The following is a 25,563-nucleotide window of genomic DNA, read 5'->3' on the forward strand; positions in this document are numbered from 1 at the left end:
TCGATACTCACACATCTCCACTGGAACTGAGAGCAGATAGATGGGGAAAGGATGCTAACTTAATTATCTCAAAACAATGAAAGGAATAGTTCACCCAAAAAAGACAACTTTGACATCCTGATGTTGTTTCAAAGGTGTATGACTTTCATTCTTCTATGGAACATAAAATTAGATGTTAAGCAGAATGTTAACCTGTTTGTTTATTTATTTACATTGCAACTTTTTTTCCATTCAATGGAAGTGAATGGTGACTGAGGCTGTCATTCTGCCTAAAATATTTGTGTTTCATGGAAGAGAGAAAGTCATATAGGTTTGGACTGACATGACATTAATTTTCTTTATAGGGTGAATTATACCTTTTCCAAGTGCACCAAGTAATAAAAGTAAAAAACGAGTTGACATCAATAGCATGTGGCATAATGCTGATTACCACAAAAACATTATGGAAGTGGAAGTGACAATGGAAGTGAATGGGGTCAATTTTTGGAGGGCTTAAAGGCAGAAATATGATGCTTATAATTTTATAAAAACACTTGCATTAATTTTTCTGTTAAAACGTGTGTGTATTATTTAAGCTGTAAAGTCAGTTAAATCATTGTTTTTATGGCCATTTAAAGGTTTACGGTGTTACATCGTCATGGCAACAAAGTTTTAAAATTGGATACAACTTAGACAGAAGGTGCGTTCCAATCGACCATTAGGGTCCTCCAAAGTGGACTTCTTAATTTACCTCAGGTGTGCTTTCTATGCGGTTGTGCTCAAGTGCAAAATGACCGTTACACCCATTATCATGATAATAGGTCATATAACAATTAAGACACATGTATTATAAAATAACCACACAATGTTTATTTTTGAAAGAATTTTGTCAAATGAAGTGAACTTCAACAGATATCCAGTGCTCAGTGAGTAGGGAGCAGTGAACACTGTGTAGGGACCCTGCGGATTGGAACGCACCTAGAATGTTCGTACGGGCCAAGACTATTCAAATTCAAACTAGCCAAAAAATTAAACAATTCTAATGTAAACAAACCCACACAAGGCCATAACTGCCTCATCTCTCTTTGTCTGCCTGCCTGTCTGCCTGCCTGTCTGCCTGCCTGTCTGCCTGCCTGTCTGCCTGACTGTCTGCCTGACTGTCTGCCTGACTGTCTGCCTGACTGCCTGTCTGCCTGCCTGACTGTCTGCCTGACTGTCTGCCTGCCTGTCTGACTGTCTGCCTGACTGCCTGACTGCCTGACTGCCTGCCTGACTGTCTGCCTGACTGTCTGCCTGACTGTCTGCCTGACTGTCTGCCTGCCTGCCTGCCTGACTTTCTTTCCTTTAAACTTACATTTTTTTAAACGAACTTTCAGGCAAGGCTTTGCCAAACCAACATCAAAGTTTGCCTTGATAAACTTTACCTATCTAGTTGTTAAATTGTCTATAACTTTCCACAGATGTGGTTAGTAAGTGATTTAATCACAGTAAAATCATGTTAACACACATATTGTTTATGTCTTGTGTCTATACTTTTGAAACAGTGAGTATTTTAATGTTTACAGATTGACCCCATTGACTTCCATTGTAAGTGTCTCACTGGAACACACATTTGTGCTTTTTTATAGAAAAGGAGGGACGAGTCGAAATTAATTTTTGTGTTAATCAGCATTATGCTACAAATGCTGTCGACTGAGCTGAACTTGTATTGAACCCGGAATATTCCTTTAATGTTATGTGTTATATGCATGATCTATTAACCGTGTCAAATATGACACAACATGTGCTCACCTGCCCAGCTCTCTCTGCAGCTCCTGCATGTACTGATGACACTGTTTGTAATACACCGCCTGCGCTTCCACAAACTCACACAGACAGCGCAGATGATTCACCTGCGCAGACACAAAAGATGCTCTCTCTCTTTAAAACCCAGTGTGTCCTGTGTAAACAGACTGCAAGAGGAAATTCATGGATATTTTAACCTTGTTTTCAAAGTCTTATGAATTATGTTTAGTCTGTACTGCTTTGTCATTCATATTTAGAAACGTTTATATTTTAAAGATTATTTTATTAACACAATGAGATGTATCTGTTTAAAATCACGTTTACTTAACGTTAAACAATTCAAACAAACGCTCAAACCCGTCTGTTCAAGTGTGTATTGGGTGTTAATGTGTGTATTGTGTAAACATGACTGACGTGTGTGCTGCTGATGCCTTCTAGGAGCAGTCGCGTGACCTCTGCCTGTCTGTCAAACTCTGTCTGCGCAACACGCAGTTCGTGCTCTGCCTGAGAGAGAGAGAGAGAGAGAGAGAGAGAGAGAGAGAGAGAGAGAGAGAGAGAGAGAGAGAGAGAGAGAGAGAGAGAGAGAGAGGCATTGTGCAACTCACACAGAAATAAAATACATGTGCTTTTTGTAAATGCAACTTTGTCTGACACAATCTGATTTAAGGGTGAATCTCACTTAACTGTCATGTTCTTCACCCCAGAATAAAAAAGTAGTAATATTTACATTCTGCATTTAAAAAAAATTACAGCTCTTTTTTTCTTTTTTTTAAAGGGCACCTATTATGGTTTTTCAAATATCACCTTTCATGTAGTGTGTTATATAGCTGTTTGTGAATGTAAAAAAGTCTGCAAAGTTTCAAAAATCAAAGTGCACGACAAATAGAGTTATTGACTCCCAAAAGAAAGAACCGAATCTGAACACCTGAAACGAGTCGTTAGTAATTCCAGACTTACTTCCTGTACTAACCTACGTAATTTGGTAACAAAAAACCCGCCTCTGGTCTTCATTGGCTGCTCGCGAACAGCTTTGACCCGCCCTCAAACACTACACTAAGCGGTAAACCAATCACAACAGACTGGGACATCTGACCAATCAGAGCAGAGTAGGCTCTCTGAAAGGAGGAGTTTAGAATGAATCCTTTAGAACGGATCATTGAACGAGTCATTTTTGACACTGGGGAAAAAAGGTAATGCTGCAATTTAAATTATGAGTAAATTAAAGTGTTTTTTGACCTCGGATGCATGTAAATCTATTGTATGAGACCTTTAAAATGAAATTAGGCACGTTTAAAAACCATAATAGGTGCTCTTTAAGACCATTACAATTCTTTGCATTGTGACATTATTTTTAAGACAATTTTCTAAAACAACCCCCAGTTCTCAACATTGAGTGCAATCTCGTTGACATTACTGTAATGCAAAAAAAAAAAAAAAACATGGCAGTATCTGGATTTAAATTCACACCGATTTAAAAAAAGAAAAGAAACTGTGTCCAGACAGGATAATTATGTTGACTTGACAAATTAGGAGTTTTCAAGCTACATCCACCAACCTCGGCACAGACCTTCAGACTGTTGACACAGACTGCTATGACTTATCTAACTGATTGGAATTGGAATTTTTGATCATCTGCTGTGTAAAAACCATTTGGTGCGTTCCCGTCATCTCGGAATTACTGTAATTATGAGTTTCCAACTGGCAAAAAGTGTTCGTCTTTGTAGAACTCGTAATTACTGAACTCGAAATTCTATGCAAACACTCCAACTTGAGCATCGTGGTATCATGTAAAAAGAACTAATATGGCAGCGGCCTCAACAGCTGAAGGTATATAACACCTATGTCTGTTTGACATGCCATTTTATTGAGCCATTGATGCCTGGAGCATTTGTTGTTGTTGTTGTTGTTCTTCTTCTTCTTAAATTTTGCAAGAACATTTAGAAATGAAGTAATGTGGGGCCTGGGTAGCTCAGCGACTAAATACACTGACTATCACCCCTGGAGTCGCGAGTTCGAATCCAGGGCGTGCTGAGTGACTCCAGCCAGGTCTCCTAAGCAACCAAATTGGCCCGGTTGCTAGGGTGGGTACAGTCACATGGGGTAACCTCCTCATGGACGCTATAATGTGGTTCTCGCTCTCGGTGGGGCGCATGGTGAGTTGTGCGTGGATGCCGTGGAGAATAGCGTGAAGCCTCCACACACGCTATGTCTCCGCGGTAACGTGCTCAACAACTCACGTGGTAAGATGCGTGGATTGACGGTCTCAGACACGGAGGAAACTGAGATTTGTCCTCCGCCACCCGGATTGAGGCGAGTCACTACGCTACCACGAGGACTTAGAGCGCATTGGGAATAGGGCATTCCAAACTGGGGAGAAAAGTAATGTAGTGATAAACATTATGCTGTTATCAACAACAATGCCGTTTTGGCGTTTTAAGTGTTGCCATAGAAACTAATAACTTACAAGGTCTGAGGACGTGAATAGCACCAAGTAGAATCTACGAGTTGCCATCTCTTAATTACCGTAATTACGACATCACGTGAACGCACCATTACACCCCGTCTACACCAGACACGAGTGGCGCGATGCAACAAAAGCAAATCATTCCCATTATCATTAATGATGTTGTCTACAGTGGATGCGTCTGTCACGTCGTGCCTAGTCACACACAGTTAATGGATGCCCGTCCTATCTTGCGCTGCACGCACTAGCACTACTCCTGCCAACAAGACAAATAAATGGTCACTTTGATGTCGTGTAGACAGCCTCAAGGCATTGTGATGCCACATCGCTATCGCTCTCATGTAGACACTGACGGAATGTTCAAAAGGGCCAAGACTATTTCAACTTAAACTGTCAATAATTCAAAAATTCAAATGTAAACAAACCCACACAAGTTCTTTCTTTCGTTCTATCCTTTAAACTTGAAACATTTTTAAACTAACCTTCAGACAAAGGCTTATCAACATCAAAGTTTTTTTTAAATTAGTGCAAAAGTTCTTTAAAATGTTCAAAACTAAACTAAATCAGAAGACACATGGTATCAAAACATTACAGCCTAAATGACGTCATGTGTATTTACAGTGATGTCACACTTACTTTATCAAGCTCCTCATTCCACAGCTGGTCAGAGGGAGAGACACAAAGAATGATGTCATCACAATGTGACAAGACCACCAAGAGCATTACAATAAAGAGAAGCGTAAACAGTCAAGCATTTTGTAAGTACAGCTGACATCATAACACGAGACAAAGTGTTATGTGTCAGTGTTATTATAGTTAACGAAAACGAAAACTTACTAAAATATTCGTTAACTGTAATAAAAATAAAAACTGAAATTATTGGGAAAAAATAAAACTAACTAAAATAAAATAGAAATGATCTCGCATTCATTTTAGTTTTTGATATACTAGGGTGAATCTTGGCAAAGTGGGACACTATTGGACACTTTGAATTATGATCCAAATGCCACATAACATAACATTATACCTTTGAAGAAATCTTAGGATGCCTTCTCCTTAAGTCAACAGGATCTAAAACTTTGAAGCTCCAATGAGCACATAAAGGCAGCATACAAGTAATCCATAAATGGATTGCAGTCTACAGGAACAATCATAGATTGATTACACTTACTAGTAGAGCTCAGAGTGCTAGATGGTGCTGGGAAACATAATCAAGCTTGAAATCATGATTGCCAAAGAGACTGCTGATGTCAAGATTTACAGGAAAAAAATGACTTAAATATTGATATGTTTCTCATCATAACTCTTCTGAAGACATGGATTAAACCACTGGAGTCGTATGGATTACTTTTATGTTTCCTTTATGTGTTTTTTGGAGCTTCAAAATTCTGGCCCCTATGGACAAACAGAGCTGAGATATTCTTCTAAAAATCTTCATTTGTGATCAGAAGAAGAAAGAATGTCTTACACATCTGGGACAGCATGAGGGTGAGTAAATGATGAGAGAATTTTCATTTTTGGGTGAACTATCCCTTTAATTGTTTACTCCCCAAAGATTAGTATAATAATGATTTATAATCATTTAAGGAAATACATATGGATACTATATGGATTAGCTATATTCGCCCAATATTATAAAATTTGCAACATTTTTTTAATTATTATTTTCCCCCTATTTCTCCCCAATTTGGAATGCCCAATTCCCAATGCGCTCTAAGTCCTCATGGTGCCGTAGTGACTCGCCTCAATCCGGGTGGTGGAGGATGAATCTCAGTTGCCTCCTCGTCTGAGACCGTCAATCCGTGCATCTTATCACGTGGCTTGTTGAGCGCGTTACCATGGAGACAAAGCGCGTGTGGAGGCTTCATGCTATTCTCCGCGGCATCCACGCACAACTCACCACGTGCCCCACCGAGAGCGAGAACCACATTATAGCGACCACGAGGAGGTTACCCCATGTGACTGTACACTCCCTAGCAACCGGGCCAATTTGGTTGCTTAGGAGACCTGGCTGGAGTCATTCAGTGTTCCCTTGATTCGAATTCGTGACTCCAGGGGTGGTAGTCAGCGTAAATACTCACTGAGCTACCCAGGCCCCCTAAAATTTGCAACATTAACAATCCACACCTGGAGTCGTGAGTTCGAATCCAAGGCATGCTTAGTGACTCCAGCCAGGTCTCCTAAGCAACCAAATTGGCCTGGTTGCTAGGGAGGGTAGAGTCACATGGGGTAACCTCCTCGTGGTCGCTATAATGTGGTTCTCACTCTCAATGGGGCGCATGGTGAGTTGTGCGTTGATGCCGCGGAGAATAGCGCGAAGCCTCCACACGCGCTATGTCTCCGCGGTAACGCGCTCAACAAGCCACATGATAAGATGCACGGATTGACTGTCTCAAACGTGGAGGCAACGGAGATTTGTCCTCCACCACCCGGATTGAGGCGAGTCACTACACCACCACGAGGACTTAAGAGTGCATTGGGAATTGGGCATTCCAAATTGGGGAGAAAAAAAAAAGTTTTACTTCATTTAAGTATGTAATTGTTAACCTCATGCGACCCCGCATCCACATGTGTGGACATTTAATATAGCAAAGCCAAAATACAATGTATCATTTACCATTTTTTTTTGGTACTCGCTGATACAGAGTCCGATACCTATTCTTTTTTTCTTTTTTTCTGAACTGCATATCAACAGTTTATTTCAATTTTAGCATTAAAAATTTAACCAAATGAAAGTATAACAATTAATCAATTCAACGTGATATTGTATTATTTTTTATCAAATTAAGTGCTTTTATTTAGAACCTCACAGCACAATCTAAAATACATTGGAGTTACATTTTTATCAAATAAAGTGTTGCACTACAGAGTATCACAGATACTAACACAATTACTATTGATTTATTATTAGTAGTAGTAGTAGTAGTAGTAGTAGTATAACAGTGAATATTAAATTTCTGTCATACTTTTTAAATTTAAACTGAGCTTTTATTTTGGCAGAGCTTTTATTTTGAAGTATTTCTGTGTTGTTAAGACCAAGTTGCTCTGACGTCATGATGAGCTTCCCACTACGGAAAAGCTGGTTGCTACGTGACTCATTGATTATTATACCGCAAAGGCTGCTATTTAATTAAATAATTATGTACTCCGTTTGTGCTTTGCGATACAAAGTGAATTTTCGCTCTGTTCGCTGTCATCTGCTTCAAACAGAGCGCTTGATGCACAAGACGGTGTTCCCTGTATGAGCCAAGGAGGATTTAAAGGTACATGCAGCTGGCATGATATACAACACTGTCTCCATACATACACATTCACAGCACGTCGCTCATGCAAAATATATCATTAAATCACAGCTTTTGTGGTAAAATAATCTCACTAGGACATAACGTGATTTTAATTTGTATGTTGAATGTTTATGTAATGACATTCGTATGTGAGATGGTATCGGTTTTTAGTATCAGAGCATTTTTATGAGTACGAGTACATGAGCGCGGTATCGGGTCCGACTCCGATAACAGTATTGGGACATCCCTATTTAAATGAAGTAAAACTGACTGAATACTGTTCACAAGACTCTACATTGTCATTGAAGTGTTAAACTTCTGCCGCATCACGTCACGTGACAACAGCATGACGCCGATTTCCGTGAAGTGCTCCTACAGGCACAGCACCAACAAAAGTGTCTCCGGTAAGAAACTGTTTACGTTTTTTGATTGAAACCTGTTTGGTTGTAAAGAGTAGCGTCTCTAGTTTCGTTTGATATGCCACTTTAAAAAATCCATAAATTTTTTACACGTCAGCGCGCTGATAAACATGATGTCCACATATGTGGAAATTAGGACTGCATTCCCTCAAAAGTTGAAAAAACATGTTAGTTATTTTGAATAATTTTAACATTAACACATCTATGGGTGAGACAATACGTTTCTATTCATTAACATTAGTAAATGCATTCCTGTATATTTACTGTGCATTTCACATTGAAAGTTAATGTATTCTCGCAAAAGCTGAATAATGTTGCTTTCAGAGGCTTTAAATGGAGTCACGATGAAAATAAGGTGCATTTTGAACTGTTCTGAGACCAGTGCAGACAGACAGCACACTGGAGGTTAAGTCATTCACTAAATAGGGAGCAAGGGAGCATCCTATATCTCTCTATGCAGTTAAGTGCATTCACTCCTAAAATCTGATCAAAAGTTCAGTTTCAGGCTGCAGATGATGTTTGCACCACTCAACATGTTTAGCAAACATGGCACAATGATAATCAGTACATAGATTCAGAATTTTATAATGCAAAATTTTATTTTAACACGGTTGGCAGTGATTGGATGATGCTGGACATTACTTTGAATCAGAATTATTTATTCAACCAACACTCCTGGACACAGAATGAACAATTTGATGAAAAAAATTTGACTTTCTATAGTTTGGTATAACTTAAAATGTCACAACTTAGTCCCGCTGTCCACATATGGGGACATCAATTTATAGGAAAACTATTTGATCTAGAAATTTTTTTTTGCTTGTTTATTTGGTGCTACTAGTTACAAATCAAAAAGGGAAATGGAAAATGCACACAGCAGTCACGCTCAGGTCTCAGGAGGTTTATGTAAAATGAATATGTAGTATGTACAACTAATAGGTACAAGTCATGGCAACTTGATATTCTGAGTTCAGTTAATTTCCTTAAAATTAAGTAGAATAATTCAACAACAAAAAAGCCACGCAAGCTGTAAGTACTACAAACACATCACTTTTTACAGTATTATAAACAATAATATAATTAAATGTAATCATTTTTTTTATGCCACCTACAGAAGTGTTGTGTTTTGTTTTTTTTTAGTAAAAAAAAAAAAATATGCAAATCCTAACTACCAGGAAATAAACAGGCATACTTGGTCAAAAATAATAATGTAATAATGTTTTTTCACAAAATGCGTGGACTAATGAAATTGTGTGACTGTGTTGAATTTAGTAAATTCCATTTCCTATCACTCCAATTCAACTTCCTGTGGGGCGTGGCCAATTCAAATTAGAACTCGTGAAATGAAAGGGAGTTAATTCTGAAATTCTGAGTTTGGCACAACCCTGGTGGGTAATAAAAAGATTGTTATAGTGAGAACATTGTAAATATGTATAACCTGAGTGTTACATAATAACTGATTTTGTAATTATGCCAGATTTATCACTTACAATACGAAAAATCTTATCTTTTGGTTTACGTCCATCCCAAAAAAAAACAAAAACAAAAAAATATTCCCTTATTTTTTCACTCATTTTCAAGTAGTTAGAGAACAAGCATCAGTAGGTGGTTATGTAATTCATAATTTTTTGGGGGGTTATAAAAAAACTATACTATACTATATACTGGTGCCATGATATAAAATTACTAAGATAAGATTTGGTCATCATGCCAAACTAACTAGAGCTCCAACTTTTTTGTTTGTTGTCAAAAACTAAACCCTGCATAATTTCTGATTAACTTTCCCATTTTCCTTGGACTAATTATCTTAATAATCATTTGTAAATTCTGTACTGATATCTATCATCTCATATCTCTGAAAGCACACTGTGGCATTGACAGCATGTCATTCTGAAACATACACAGACAGATCACATCTCTCTCATGAATATTAATATTGGAAATGTAATATGCGCATGTGTGTGTAGGTGGGTGTCTCAGTAAAGGCAGTGCAGACATCAGTGTGTTCTTACCGCAGACGCGCTGGCAGAAAGCACATAATTACGCGGTCTGGTCTCTTGGAAGTCTGGCACAGCCTGAAATCAGACAGGAACATGTTTTAATACACACCTCATGACAAACACAAACAACTTACAGCAGATATTTCAGGTAGAGAAGAATCCTCTGTTAATTAAAGGAATATTCCGGGTTCAATACAAGTTCAGCTCAATGGACAGCATTTGTGGCATAATTTTGATTACCAAAAAATTAATTTCGACTCGTCCCTCCTTTTCTTTTTAAAAAAAAAGCATAAATGTGTGTTCCAGTGAGGCACTTACAATGGAAGTCAATGGGGGCCAATCTGTAAATGTTAAAATACTCACTGTTTCAAAAGTATAGACACAAGACATAAACAATATGCATGTTAACGTGATTTTAGTGCGATAAAATTGTGTACCTTTTCTTTGTAAAACTGTATCAACGTTGCCATGACCTAACTGCGTAACTCTAAATTAAAACAACTGCAAAAATGATGATTTGAACAGCTTTAAAGCTCAAATAACACATGAGTTTTATCAGAAGAATTAATTTAAGTACTTTTATAAAATGATAAGCTTCACATTTCTGCCTTTAAACACTCCAAAAATTGGCCCCATTGACTTCCATTGTAAGTGCCTCACTGGAACCTCCATTTTTGCTTTTTTTCAAGAAAAGGAGGAACGAGGGGGCCTGGGTAGCTCAGCAAGTATTGACGCTGACTATCACCCCTGGAGTCACGAGTTTGAATCCAGGGTGTGCTGAGTGACTCCAGCCAGGTCTCCTAAGCAACCAAACTGGCCCGGTTGCTAAGGAGGGTAGAGTCACATGGGGTAACATCCTCGTGGTCGTGATTAGTGGTTCTCGCTCTCAATGGGGCGTGTGGTAAGTTGTGTGTGGATCGCGGAGAGTAGCATGAGCCTCCACATGCTGCGAGTCTCCGCGGTGTCATGCACAACGAGTCACGTGATAAGATGTATGGAGTGACGGTCTCAGAAGTGGAGACAACTGAGACTTGTCCTCCGCCACCCGGATTCAGGTGAGTAACCGTGCCACCACGAGGACCTAGTAAGCAGTGGGAATTGGGCATGCCAAACTGGGGAGAAAAGGGGATAAAACAAAAAAAAGAAAGAAAAAAGAGGGTCGAGACAAAAATAATTATTGCAGTAATCAATATTATGCCACAAACACTGTCAATTGAGCTTAATTTATATTGAGCACGGAATATTCCTTCAAGACAATAATCTTCATAAGCTGTATTTACAGCTTGGTCTCATGAAATTGATGTGAGCATTGCAACGTTTTTGCAAAACTGAAATTACGTGCTTCATTACACGTTTTGCTGCAGTTTTCAAGTGAAATGTCCAGCGAGCAAAATAAGGTTGTAATCAGATGAGGTTTTTAAGGTGAATTTTAGATGGAGGTTTTAATAAGTAAAACGAACCTCCCTAATCTACAACTTCACCCTAAACCTAACCAATAGTGTCCGAAAATATAAACGCATAAACGTCACATCCTTTGGATTTTCCCGGCAAAAGTGATCCGCTCCCTTCACATGAAAATCAGTCTACAGGCTTTAATATACTATAGGGGCAGTGGTAGCTCAGCGGTTAAGGCTCTGGGTTACTGATCAGAAGGTCGGGGGTTCAAGCCCCAGCACCGCCAAGATGCCACTGTTGGGCCCTTGAGCAAGGCCCTTGACCCTATCTGCTCCAGGGGTGCCGTATCATGGCTGACCCTGCACTCTGACCCCAGCCTAGCTGGGATATGTGAAAAAGAAGAATTTCACTGTATATGTGCAAATGTATAATGTGTGATAAATAAAGAAAATTATTATAATTATTATTAATTATTAATAGGCAACCTAGGAAGTCCGGGAAGGACTCATTTTTTAAGTTGCATTACAAGCTGCTTACACATCGGCAAAAAAAGGCAAATATTACATGAAATGCTACATATTGCACCTTTAACAAAACAGACATCCTTAACCTAAACCAACACCTAGCCTTAACCGTTAGTGTTATAAAATGCTGGACTCAACCGCGGCTGTCAAGCCCAAAGTTCAACGCTCTATCAGGTGAGCTTCCAAGCAAGCTAATGACATAGGAATAAGTGTGTATATGTAGGTGGGTCTGTAATACAAGTTTTAAAAAGTTTTCTTTTTAAAATCATGTGCTGAAGTAAACATGTTTTTATATAACATAGCGGGAGGTGAGTAACAGAGCGAAAAAAGTTTTTATAAAATCAAAATCAGCAATTGTATTCGTAATTTGTGTGACAATGATTAAACCACACAGTTGTTGTAGCGCCTCTAGTGTTCATTTCACCAGGAAACGGCAGCGAAATGTAGAAAGCGGCAAATACAAGTCAGATGCAAAAATGTACTGCATATAAAGTAACGTTCATACTATGAGACCAGGTTGTGTATTTAATGACAGCAGTTCACTGTGATCCAGGTTCCCACATTTCCGGATTTTTCCAGTTGTTCGTCATAAATGGACAAGGATTTTTTACTCAGAGCAATTTCTATTTGCTCAAATATCTGAAAGAAAAGCGTATAATCACTATAGATATGTCCATGATTTTTTAAGACTTTATTCATTTCAATTACATTTTCAGACCTGGAACTCACAATTTCCAGGTTTTCAGTGATCGAGGGAACCCTGTGTGATAAGCACTGATAAATGTGTTCGTAAAACACTTACTTAAAAAAAAATTAAGTGAATCAATAATGCTCAAAATATCATGCATCACTTGAAAGGTTCAAAGATCAGAACATAATTTGAACATCTTCAAATCTATTTGATACTATATATTGTAGATTTATATAGTGATATTATTACTATATATATTAACTTTATCTTTCATAAATATGTGAGCTACTTCATTATTTTGAGTCACTTTTGACTTAATTATTTTGAGTCTCAGCCAACATTTAAATGACTGTGTTTATACAATGATTTGGAGTCTAAATATAATAGTTATATTATTAGAAACCTGAAACTTTCCTGTTTACTTTAGTGCTTTAAACTCAAAATGTGTTTCTGGGTCAAAGTGACTCAAAATGAAGGAGGAAATGATACTAAATCACTTAGTTACATCTGATCTTTGATCTTGCTGAATGACAAAATAAAAACAAAATTATGAATAAGTCAACTGAAACATGTAGCATTTGTATGTGCTCTCTGTATATATGGGTAAAATGAATGTATCCTAAAAGGATTAGGGTGGAAAAGTGTTATCCGATGGAACAAACGCCATATTCACAAACTTTACTACTGCAAATCACAAGAACTGCTCAATTACTGTTTTACTGTTCACATACGGGCCACTAGAGGGCACTGATGGAACTATTGAATTCAGTTTTGTTTGAATTATTTGTTAAATTTTGGTGGGATCAAAGCAGTGGTGTTGTCAAGCGTAGGCTAGGGTGGGCCCAGAATATTAGAGATTATAAATATATATTTGAAGTCAAAAAATAAAATAGTTTAAAAATGCGTACATTTTGGGGCCTGGGTAGCTCAGCGAGTATCGACGCTGACTATCACCCCTGGAGTCGTGAGTTCGAATCCAGGGCGTGCTGAGTGACTCCAGCCAGGTCTCCTAAGCAACCAAATTGGCCCGGTTGCTAGGGAGGGTAGAGTCACATGGGGTAACCTCCTCGTGGTCACGATTAGTGGTTCTCGCTCTCAATGGGGCGTGCTGTGAGTTGTGCGTGGATCGTGGAGAATAGCATGAGCCTCCACATGCTGCGAGTCTCTGCGGTAACACGCTCAACAAGCCACGTCATAAGATGCATGGATTGATGGTCTCAGAAGTGGAGGCAACTGAGACTTGTCCTCCGCCACCCGGATTGAGGCGGGTAACCGCACCACCACGAGGACCTACTAAGTAGTGGGAATTGGGCATTCCAATTTGGAAGAAAAGGGGATCAAAATTTAAAAAAGAAAAAAAAAATGCATACATTTTGATTTCTGAAAGTGTGAAAGAACTGTTTGAATTTGCCGCTTCTCTGTTGTTAAGGAAAATTTGGTTAAAAAGATTTTTGGCCAAAAACTTGGCCCATTCATTTTTATTGAGGCCCACCCAAAAGCAATTTCCTGACTACACCCTTTGGCCCATATTGATTGCTGATCCGATGTCTGTGGTAGTAACGGCACTGAATTCCATCATTTCATGCAAATGAAGATCTTGTTTTGAAATTCATAGTAGAAAAAGCATGAAAGGAACAAAACTAAAAAGGTTTCACACCATTGTTCTAGCAAACAAACTGAAAAGGCAGGAAAAAGGATCATGTGACAGAGGAAATTCAATGTGATACTCACTTCTCCCTCACACTGTGAAGGTTAAAGCAGAGGCACACGGTTAGTGCTCAGTTAACACGAGAGATATCACTGAATGAATATTCTCAAACATGCATATGGTGATGTCATCAAATAACAACAGGACAACAGAGGAGAGGAGAGAGGAGGAGAGCAGAGTAAACAACAGGGTAAACAAAGTAAAACAATGAGGGGTCAGAAGAGCTTACAGCTGCTTTAGCTTCCGCTGCTTTGGCTTTCTTCAGTCGGGCTTTACAAGCATCCAGATCCAACCGACGATTCTCTAAGAGTCTCCGCTCTTTCTGTGAGGTGCAGAGGACATTTGTGCATGCTCAGAGAATATAAGTGCATCAGAATCACAATAGCAAACCTTTCAATGATTTTTGAATCAGACAGTGTAAAGAACAATCTCCCATTACTACAGTGGTTTAACTGGTGGGTCTATTCTATACAATGCTAAATGCAAATAATAATAATAATAATAATATGCAACTAACCAAATAGTCATATGCATAGTTAAAATCAGGGACTACAAATGGTTCAAGGAAAGGAAAACCAAAACCGAATGAAATCTTTTTGACTATTATATATAATGACTATATATATAAATGCACAATTAATCCATAAAAAAATTTATGGAATCACATAAAGACTCTTTACATGCAATATTTTACAACGAGTGTAGACAAACAAATTGCCGAACCTCACTCCTATTTTTCACCACGCACAAGAAACCCTGAATTCAATACAAATATGCAATAATTAAATAAAGACCACGAAGTTGTGTAATCTTTTTTTTTTTTTTTTTTTAATTATTATTTATAACCCTCCTTTTGCGTTCGGGTCATTTTTGACCTTGGTAGAGGTAGATAATAATTTTTAAATACCACATAGTTTTTAGCATGGAAACCAAACTTTGTGACTTTGTCAAGACGATCAAAATACACTGAACACATTTTTTTTTCAGATTTTTTAAACAAACTTGTTTGAGATATATAACCATTTTGCATTCGCGGGTCAATTTTGACCCGGGCATCAACTGTGGCTTTACACAAAATATTATGCAGATTTTTTTTTTTTTTTTACATCTATGATTTCGTTTTTTTTTTTTTTTTATAAACTACTTACATTTAGCATCTTTCCCATACTCTCACAAACACCTTTTTGTCTCTCTCTGGGACTGCTTCTTGTTTACAAGCATGCACACACACACATACACATATAGTCACACACAGACACACACACATTCCTGTACAAAACAGATATTACAGATGTAACAAACATAACAAATAAACTAAATCAATGGTTCTACTGTCTAAAGGGGGTGTGGTGAGAGCAGAAGTTCATGTACACATTAGTCTAAATAATGCATGAAAGAGGAAATTGTCCATTTGCCTCTGCAGCCATCTGATGATGAACCAGCTTACAGCAAACTCACATATCAACATTCGGCAGTTCATGAGAGCAAATAGAATAGATTTAGCTTAAAAACAAAGTAAAGACGTATTAATGTTGTATACTTGAGTTGTACAGTTGTTTTGATGTTGTTTAGTGGAGAAAGAATATGTTAGTTTTATAAATTTTAACCCCCCCAATTTGTATTGAGCAGTTATGATTAATTGGAAATTCATTCAAATTATTAATAATTCTCACATTAGATGTTAATATAAATTTTAATTATATTTAAATAAAATGTCACAGAAATGTTGATAAAAGTATGTCTTCACATGTATCACGCTGGTTTTGATGTAGTTAATGAATATTTTGAAATGTCAAAGACTTTCTACATTTTATTATTTCTAAACAAATGACTTTTAAGTAATAACTTTTAAATTTGTCAGTTAACATGCCAAAAACATCAATCTTTTCACATGTATGAACAGTTAAGAAGTTATTAATGACTTACAATACAGTTTGAGATGAAAACCATCGGGTTATGGATGATTTATAAGCTTAAATTCCTCTGGGTCAAAATTGACCCGCCAATATAAAAGATGTATGGAGATTCTGAACGCAATAGGAGGGTTAATGTTATGCATCACATTTTATACTATACCCGTTTTTTCTTAACATACATTATTGCATGTGTATTTATATCACTGTGCCTTGTTATATTATCCAGGCATTCAAAAAGAGAAGCTGGGTTCGGGAGTTCGTTTGAAATATACTCGTAACAAAATAAATGAATAAATACAAAGACAGAAGACATGGGACGAACGCAACTGCACTCTTTACTCATCTCACTCGCACAAAAACACAGATTCTATTTTCCTCATAAAGCATTAAAAAACATGGAAAGAATATAATGAAATAGTTATGCCAAATTAGGTAAATAAATGCTTTTACCGTGTAAAATGTTAATCTCATGCATTGACAGCTAAATAATAAAAGATCCATGCACCTGAATGAATATGTTTGTAGAACAGCGCCACCTACTGTACAGGAGTGAAATTGTTTTTCATTTTATTCGCTCAGGTCTCGGTGTGAATTAACCTTTTGTCTGCAGTTCGTCTCGCAACTTTGTCACGAATTTGTGTGAAAAATAGGAGTGTGTGAGACTAGTCGACTAGACGGTTCTGATGCTGCTAGTCAACACTGGAATTACTAGTCAGTTAATATTCCCCCCATTAAACTGCTTTATATTTTTACAGAGGCTGCACTTAAATTACTGTCATATTAACGTTACACATTATATATAATTAATAATACAAATATTATTTAAAAAGAGGATATCTGGAGCAGATACAACGTTTCATTTCACTGTAGGCTGCGCATGCTTCATCTCTCACTCGCGGCGTGCACAGGAAAATGTCCTCTAGTTAGACAAGAATACTCAGCAAAGTAGCTGTGAAATCACTTCGTTGATGGTGTGGGAAATCAGATGTTTTCACATCTGAGTCTTCTTTAAATCTGTGCGTGCTTGTAAGTTATTTTCCCACCGAGTGGGCTTTTTCCAAGCGCAGGTTAGCCGCATCAGGTGAGTCAAGTCCCGTCTTTCACCGGACCATGCTGATGTGAATTTTACTCCTCAAAAAAGGTATGCGTTTGAGTAAGTAGCCTAGAAAATAGCTGTTTTAGGCAAGAAATGCCATTTTTTTAATCTGCTGATTAAGAAGGCTATTTTCAACGAGGTGCTGACTGCTTAACGGGTTAAACTGTCTTTTATTCTGTGTGCACGTCATGTTTAGAATACATTAGGTTTATTGTAGGCTACATCACAGGCCTATTTTTTTTCTTTCCTATAGCTATTTTTTATTTATATTTTTTTACATCGTAACTGTTATCGGTTACGTTCTTTAACAGCTGTCATATTAGATCAATGGCTAATGCACGACTGCACGTCGCGAAATACGTGCATCTTTACAGCACGATTGTTTTCTCTCGTAGATCTGGCTTAGCCCGTCTGTTAATTATTTTCAACAATGTCCTGACTGTGGGGCATGGGTAGCTCAGTGAGTAAAGACGCTGACTATCACCCCTGGAGTCGTGAGTTTGAATCCAGGGTGTGCTGAGTGACTCCAGCCAGGTCTCCTATGCAACCAAATTGGGCTGGTTGCTAGGAAGGGTAGAGTCACATGGGGTAACCTCCTCGTGTTCGCTATAATGTGGTTCTCGTTCTCGGTGGGGCGCGTGGTGAGTTGTGCGTGGATGCCGCGGAGAATAGCGTGAAGCCTCCACATGCACTACGTCTCCGTGGTAACGCGCTCAACAAGCCACGTGGTAAGATGCGCGGATTGACGGTCTCAGACGCGGAGGCAACTGAGATTCAACCTCCGCCACCCGGATTGAGGCGAGTCACTACGCCACCACGAGGACTTAGAGCGCATTGGGAATTGGACATTCCAAATTGGGGTGAAAAAAAAATGAACAATGACTGTTTTAATGTTAAGTAACTTTTACGTGGTGAATTCCATTTAGAACAGACTTTTGGGGTTGTGCTATTGGTCCTGCACTATTCATTCAATTGTTTTCAGTAAATAAACCTGAATTTGCTAATGGTGAATGCGTGTTCTATATTTAATGTACAATGATGATAATGTAAGGCAAGCTCGTCCAGATAAATGCCCCATTTCAGTGGAATTGTGCGGTGGATTTGGAACAGATGAAGTATTTTAAATGGGTCGCATAAACACACTTTTTTGACTGTTTTCTGAAGGTTGGTTTCTTTTTAGATTAGTTGACTCCAAAATTAGTCATTCAGCACATCCCTACTGAATAAACCTTAATAAGCCAATATTTATAAGCGACATTAAGAAAGAGCAACCCACAGTCGCTTTTAAATATTGTCAGTCCTGTTTTTCCCATATGGAAAGGAGGCTGTGGAACGCCAGAGCCAAAATGAATATCTGCTCAGGGAGAATTGAAATTTAAAACATTTTGTTTTTATTCCCTGGGTAAGATAAACAGATTATCAACTTTTAAAAGGAAGGAGAAAACACTTCCCATTTCTTTTGTAGTTGACGTCAAAGGCTGTGCGTCCAACCAAACTGTACTTTGATGGAAATTAATTTTACTTGGTAAACATTAGACAGAAGTCAACGTGGACAGGTTGTATGACATGACCTCATCCTCGATGAGGTAAAATATACAAGGTAAAATAAAATACACAGATTACATTAAATTTAGCTTCACTTGAAATTAGAAAAAAATGGTGTGCGTCGACTGTGCGAAGAGACATTTGGAGGGGGCCTGCCTGGGTAGCTCAGTGGTAAAATACGCTGGTTACCACCCCTCGAGTTCGCTAGCTCCCTAGTTCGAATCCCAGGGTGTGCTGAGTGACTCCAGCCAAGTCTCCTAAGCAACCAAATTGGCCCGGTTGCTAGGGAGGGCAGAGTCACATGGGGTAAACTCCTCATGGTTGCTATAATGTGGTTAGCTCTCGGTGGGGCACGTGGCGAGTTGAGTGTGGTTGCCGTGGTGGATGGCGTGAAGCCTCCACACGCGCCATGTCTCCATGGCAACGTGCTCAATAAGCCACATATATATATATATATATATATATATATATATATATATATATATATATAAGCGCACTGGGAATTGGGCATTCCAAATTGGGAGAAAATAAAAATAAAATAAAAAAAAAAAAAAAAGACACATTTGGAAACCAAAATTGTCCGTTTTCCTTTTCAAGCTATGATATGTAATATTTAAAGAAATTCAATGTTTGATTGATAATCACTGAAAACATTATAATGCTGCATCAGGTCACCAATTGATGTCCAAAAGAAGATCTGGGTCGTGAAGCAGAACCGGTTGAGAGTCATCATACTAATGCATCAGATTGAATCCGTTCACTGGTCAGAGGGAGCCAAACTCACCGAGATGGTCCTCCAGTCGCCCTCCAGGAAGTTCCGCAGGGGTGTGAGGAAACTGATGGATGAGCTCTGCAGAAACTCTCTCTCAGCACCGCCCAGCCTCCTCTGGCAGTCGCCCACTTGGATTAAGGTGCTCCCTAAATGCCAAAACAAGTCACATATTAAACCTACTGTACAGTATGAGCAGATTCTAGACTGGACTGAACTCTTACGCCCAACAAAAATTTTCTCAGGAACACATTTGAGTTTGAATTAAGAACATTGCATAATCTTTACATCACAGGATGTTTCTTCAACTTCAGGCACTTCATCACTGTGGGCTTCTAGAGAGTAAAGTCTCATTTAAGCATTTTTCACACTCATTTTCAACAGTGTCTGCACATGCATCACAGGAGATTTGTCATTTTTCCATAGAAATTCCCAGCACAGCATCATTTCCAGCACATCTCAGATTCTGTATTGTGTTTAATAGAATTCTGTGCTGGAAATGACACTGATGGAAATCACATTTTTAACGTTTTTGAAATAAAATGACCAACTCCTTTGTCTCGCTAAGACTCGTTTTACAGCTAACAGTTTATGTATCCTAAATACACACAATTAAATAATATTTTCACGCTTTTTGCAAAACATGGCAAAATGATAGCTTGATTGTAAATGACACCTAATAAGTTATATTTCCCTTGATATTTCTCTTGTTTTGTCTCATATTTCATCTCAAGCATGCTCTTCACTGACACTTTTGTCTACTTGGTTGACAAGTACACTAACTTTTGAACAAAACTTTATTAGGAGCAAAATTGTTTGGTGAAAAATGTATTGAAATGGTTTGTGTTTATTTCATTCTATGTTTAGATGATCAGTTTTCAACGTGTAATATTTTGTATTTTTATCATGGATTTTCATAGTTTAATATTAAAAGTCTGGGTCTGGTACACGGCTAAAACAGACAAATCTATACACAAAAGGCTTCTTTTTTTTTCTTTTTTTTTTAAGTAACAAAAATAAATAATGAAGACCTGGTAAAAAGTTTCAAAGTCAGTTTTAAAGGGGTCGTGACATGCTTTTTTATTTTAATATGTTCCTTGAGGTTCACTTATATGAGAGATTTTAATGTAGTAACACATTAGTCAGAGAAGCTGTTCAGCTCGTTATGGATCAATAATTAATGTTGTACACCTCTCAGAGGAGCCTCAACAGTTATGTATAGACAGACTCTACTATATGTATTAGATTAATTTATAACATTTTTAAACAGACATATTTACAATGATTTTAAAACTGTCAAAATGTAAGCATGCTTTTGTGAAAAATAATTAGGCAATTAATGAACGACACAACAGCAAATGCAAGTTCATAAGTTCTTAGAGTGATTACTAAATTATTTCATCAATAGACACTAAGGTTTTCTATACTTCAAAAGCCCTCAGTAACATGCACGGAAAGATGCAGAACAGATTTCCCTTCCCCGACATGACAGCTGTTCCTAAAAGCATGTGGTCATTCGCTGGACGTCACTGGGCCATTTAAAACCACTAAGTGCACTTCAATAAGAGTTGATAAACAAGAACCACACAGTTCCCTGTCTACTGTATGGATCTATTATCATGAAGTGAACAATTCTTCTACAGTGATGATAATACATCAAAAAGCATGATATGCAATAAAATCTTGTAGCAGAACCTTCATTTTAGTTTATTAAGACTAGGCTTATTATTATTGAAAATAAATTCATAACGCACAGTTAGGTTAATGTAATTACTATGTACGAGGTAAGAAAAATAACAACATTATGTCGATTTATCCTCCGGCCATCTGATACTTATTGCGTGCGAAACTGACAAGTGGACAGGAATTCAAAACAACAAGTCTATACTGTAGACATCTTATGCAATTTTTTCCAAGCTTCTTTGTAAACGGTCATTACTACATTACATTATTTTTTTTAACACCGGCCTATTATCATGGTTTCATCTTTTACACAAAATCATAACGAACTGTGCTTTGTCACTTTATGTTCGAGAGGGCAGTTCTTCACCAAAATAAGCTGCAGCTGGACCAGACTTTGTGCTCTTTATCCTCAAGACTTTTTCAAAATCAACTGGCAGAAATCTCTGATGCCTACCGAAGTTTTAAGAAATTGGTTGATTGCTAGCTAGTATACGACAGCAGAGAAACTGCTGTGACGTCTGAACAAACACTATTACTATTGATCTCTCCGATGGAAAACAGAAAGGTAACTGCAGTGAGATTTATTGGTTTGGCTGTTTCCACACGACCTGCAGCATCAACAACAAAAAAAACATCACAGATGAAATCAATCTAATCACACTGAATTACTTCAGTATCATCAGTCTGTGCTGTTTAATTATTCCACCACTCAAAAACAAGGCTACCCCTTTATAACCTACTGTTGTGTAATTGCACTGATAGAGAATCAGTATTATGTCTACAAAAGCAGCTCAGAATTCAACACTGGAAATAACTCAATGTTACTGAACAGCAGGGGACTGAATTCAATTAAAAGGGGAACATTTGCTCAAATCAAATCAATGGATTTGTTCCAGACCCAGCAGAGAAAATTAAGCCTTTTTCACTCTTAGCAGCGTTTTTCTGGACAGAAAGCTGAGGTTTGTGTTTCGCATAGACGCAACATTTGCAAAATTACTGAATATGAACACTGTTAATTGGAGGTATGGCATAATAAAATAGTTTTTGTCCAAACTAGCCACGACCACGATAATTATCAAGCGACAGGGCACTTTGTCAGTCGCTTGGTTTCAATTTGAAATAGACCAATATTGATTTTGAATGACCGATATGATACTGATTATTTTTGCATTTACTGTAAGTGTCCAATAACCGATATGCATAACTGATTTTTAGTTCTTTTATTTCTGCTTTAGGCACAACAACAACTTATCACACCTCTGAAGGTGAATTGCTTTATAATATTATTGCGCACAGTCTACAAAGAATTAATTTAACTAGTTTTAGCAGCAATACACACTTGTTCAAAGCCCCTCACTTAAATAAAATTCAAAATGTGAAGTTTTATGTCTTTTTTGTCTTTACCTTTTTTTTTCCGGTGAACCCGATATTAAAGAACCGATAACCGATTAAGAGGAAAAGTGTAAATATCGGTCAAACCGATTATCGGTATATCTCTAGTTTACATTTCTGCGGAATAGTGCTGAGTAGCCCCGCCCACAGGGAAATCTCTTAGTGCAAAATCACGCTCGTCATAACTGTATATTTAAAATCAAATATCTTCTAATTGGCTGTCATTGAGTCACATCGCACACCAGTTTCATATTCAGTTCGATTCAGTTTTTATTTGTGTTGCACTTTTTAAAATACATATTAATCTAAAGCAGCTTTTGGGAAAATAGAAAGATTCAGTGTGAACAGAGAAATTAGTTGGATGCTTAATGTGTTAGAACAAAGTGAAAGAATTAAAAATGTGTCTGTCTCTTTGATATATGTTAAAATATGAGACCAAAGAAACTAATTGTGAACATCATATATACTGTATGAGCAGGTCAATTTGGGAACTCTTACCATACGAGGTTTCTGCTCCAAACTCCTTCGCTGCCTCCAGCATATACTGCCCTAATATCTCTCCATTAGTGGCCCGAGGTGGAACTTTCCGGTCAAGCTTTTCATACAAGAACTCTTCGATGCGTGCACCTGCCAGACAAACAAATACAACAACATCAAAGCAAATAAACAACAAAAGCATCTCTAAAAATGGCATAAGAGTTGTTTCAGGTAACAAAGAACACAAAAAAACAAAGATGACACCATTAACAAACAAATAAAATTGTGCACAGAAGTTCACACGAGCAAGAGTGCTTTGTCTCTATATCAGCACGAGTCCACAGGCCCAGTGCCGCAGGTAATCACGGCTGTGCTGATATAGGGAAAAAAGCAAGATTGCGAGTCTGATATTGCTACAGTTCAATGAACAAGTAAATAAATAAATGAGGAGAAACTAAGGACTGTCATAAAAAACAAACTTGTGCATGGAACTACTTCCTTATGCCACGGACCAGGATTTGTCATTGCTAAGTTCAAAAGATGCGCACAAGCCTCGGTTACTAATTCAAAAACATAACTTCAGAACTAATAACGATGGCTTGAGTTGATTCAAACAAGTCATTGGAGAAATTAAGATGTGTGTGAGATGTGAGAGAGCGATTGAGCGCGTGCAATTACCTGCGTTGGTAGCAACTCCCAAGCAGTAAATCTACTGCTGTTTAACTCTATTCCTCAGCTGTAGTGTTAGTCAGAATGCAGAAGATAGTGGAATTCTGGTCAAATACATACTATTTTCTCTGTATAAAAATAGCCGTCCAAGAGGGGTCCTCTTTGAGTGTTTCGCCGTAGCTAGTTCGTTCTCTTCTCTGCCATGTTGAATGTTTACAACTCCCAACGTGGAAACTCCGATAGGTAAGCACCTCAAGTATGTGTGATTACTTCGTCTGTCGTGTATCTCATCTGTGATAAGTCTAAATGCTGAAGCTGTTAGTTTAACTATATTTCCCAGCTGTAGTAGTGTAGTAGTAATCCGAGCGATCATGAGTGACAGCGCTCAAATGAATGTCAAATGCACTGGCTCATAACACCACCTGCTGGCTAAAATCTTTAATTTCACAAGGATAAATCAAAATATACAAATCTAGCTGCTTTTTACACACCTTACATTTTAGTTTAGAACGCCACGAACACAAGCGGGAGTGATCTAGGCCTGCCAAACAGTAATTCCAGTGAAAGTCTTCAGTAGAAAAGAAGTCAGTTCTCTTTACACATTTTAACTTGTATCTGGACTTGTAAATGGTTTCAGATCTCTCTCTCTCTCTCTGTGTTATTTATTTATTTCATTTTAGTTTTATTTGTGTATCAATCCACTTTTCAATCACACAATTTTTGGAACCCAATTTGTTTTTATTGTAATTTCTAATAATAATTTTATTATACATTGGTGATACATTTCAGTTGTAATTTCTTAAGGCTTTTATTTTGAAAGTCTAGCACTGAGCACTCCAGGAATCTGAGTTTGAGTGTTTGTTTGTAGGCTAATTCACAGTAGCGTAATACGTTTCTCATTCAACATCTGATAAAATGCTTGTCTGGTGCTGTTCTCTATGCATGTTACAGGCGGACCAAACTATTGATCATCTACATCTGAGATGGAGTTTGTGTAGTGCGACCACATATTGCGCTGAGCAGCGTATCATGAGCCTTTGCGGGTGTTTATGTGTGTGTCGGCAGAGCAGCGCTCATTCAGTAAAGCGCGGTGCCAGAAACTACTTAGTTGTGCATGCTGACTGTATATTTATTATTAAACACAACCTTTTGCAATTCACAAAACTTTTGGATGACTGTAAGAGCCTGAATAAAATGCACGCGTTATATGGACTACTTTAATGGTGATTTGAAGGTTATTTATGTCATTATTTGAGCTTGACAGTTACGTCAATGACCAACATGCGGTATCAGATTTGGATCGGGCTCATCGGACCGATACTCGATCCGGGTAAAAACGTCAGTATCGGACCGATACCGATCTAGGTATCGTAACTGTGCCATCCCTAGTTTACTTCCTCCAAACAAATATTAGTATTTTTTCATCTACTCACAGAAGGATCATTTACAAATAAGGTTGTCCAAGGTAATAAAAATAAGAAATCTTTTAAAAATCTAGTTTAAAACACACGTGTCAAGTTTGTAGAACTGAAATCTTTGTGTCCTATTTAGTTTAATACATTTTTGAAAAACATCTATAACATTTTCTACAAAAACAAAATGATTTTATTAGCGCTGCAACTAACGATTATTTAGATAATCGACTAATCTAACGATTATTAGAACGATTATTCGACTATTCGGGCAACGATTAATCATTAGCTCTTAACCGATTATTCAGCTTGTGCCTCGACTCGTTGTATTAAATGTGCTTACTAACAACAAAGA

General features: G+C 37.7%; 1 protein-coding gene across 3 annotated transcripts in view; it reads right to left on the minus strand.

Annotated features, from left to right (window-relative positions):
- The window catches only part of sh3glb2a (SH3-domain GRB2-like endophilin B2a), a 34,118-nt gene that overhangs the window by 5,572 nt on the left and 2,983 nt on the right, over window positions 1-25,563 (minus strand). For 2 of the 3 annotated variants that reach the window (XM_051668287.1, XM_051668285.1), the window contains exons 3-10: window positions 23,149-23,277; window positions 19,591-19,724; window positions 14,479-14,571; window positions 9,944-10,006; window positions 4,865-4,888; window positions 2,179-2,268; window positions 1,771-1,871; window positions 12-26 (exon numbers count right to left, since the gene is read on the minus strand). In XM_051668287.1, coding sequence (XP_051524247.1) covers window positions 12-26; window positions 1,771-1,871; window positions 2,179-2,268; window positions 4,865-4,888; window positions 9,944-10,006; window positions 14,479-14,571; window positions 19,591-19,724; window positions 23,149-23,277 — 649 coding nt within the window. The remainder of the gene's footprint in view (window positions 1-11; window positions 27-1,770; window positions 1,872-2,178; window positions 2,269-4,864; window positions 4,889-9,943; window positions 10,007-14,478; window positions 14,572-19,590; window positions 19,725-23,148; window positions 23,278-25,563) is intronic. The other variant, XM_051668286.1, reaches the window with a different exon arrangement.

The sequence above is a fragment of the Myxocyprinus asiaticus genome, chromosome 33 (genome assembly GCF_019703515.2).
Source record: "Myxocyprinus asiaticus isolate MX2 ecotype Aquarium Trade chromosome 33, UBuf_Myxa_2, whole genome shotgun sequence".
NCBI lineage: Eukaryota > Metazoa > Chordata > Actinopteri > Cypriniformes > Catostomidae > Myxocyprinus > Myxocyprinus asiaticus.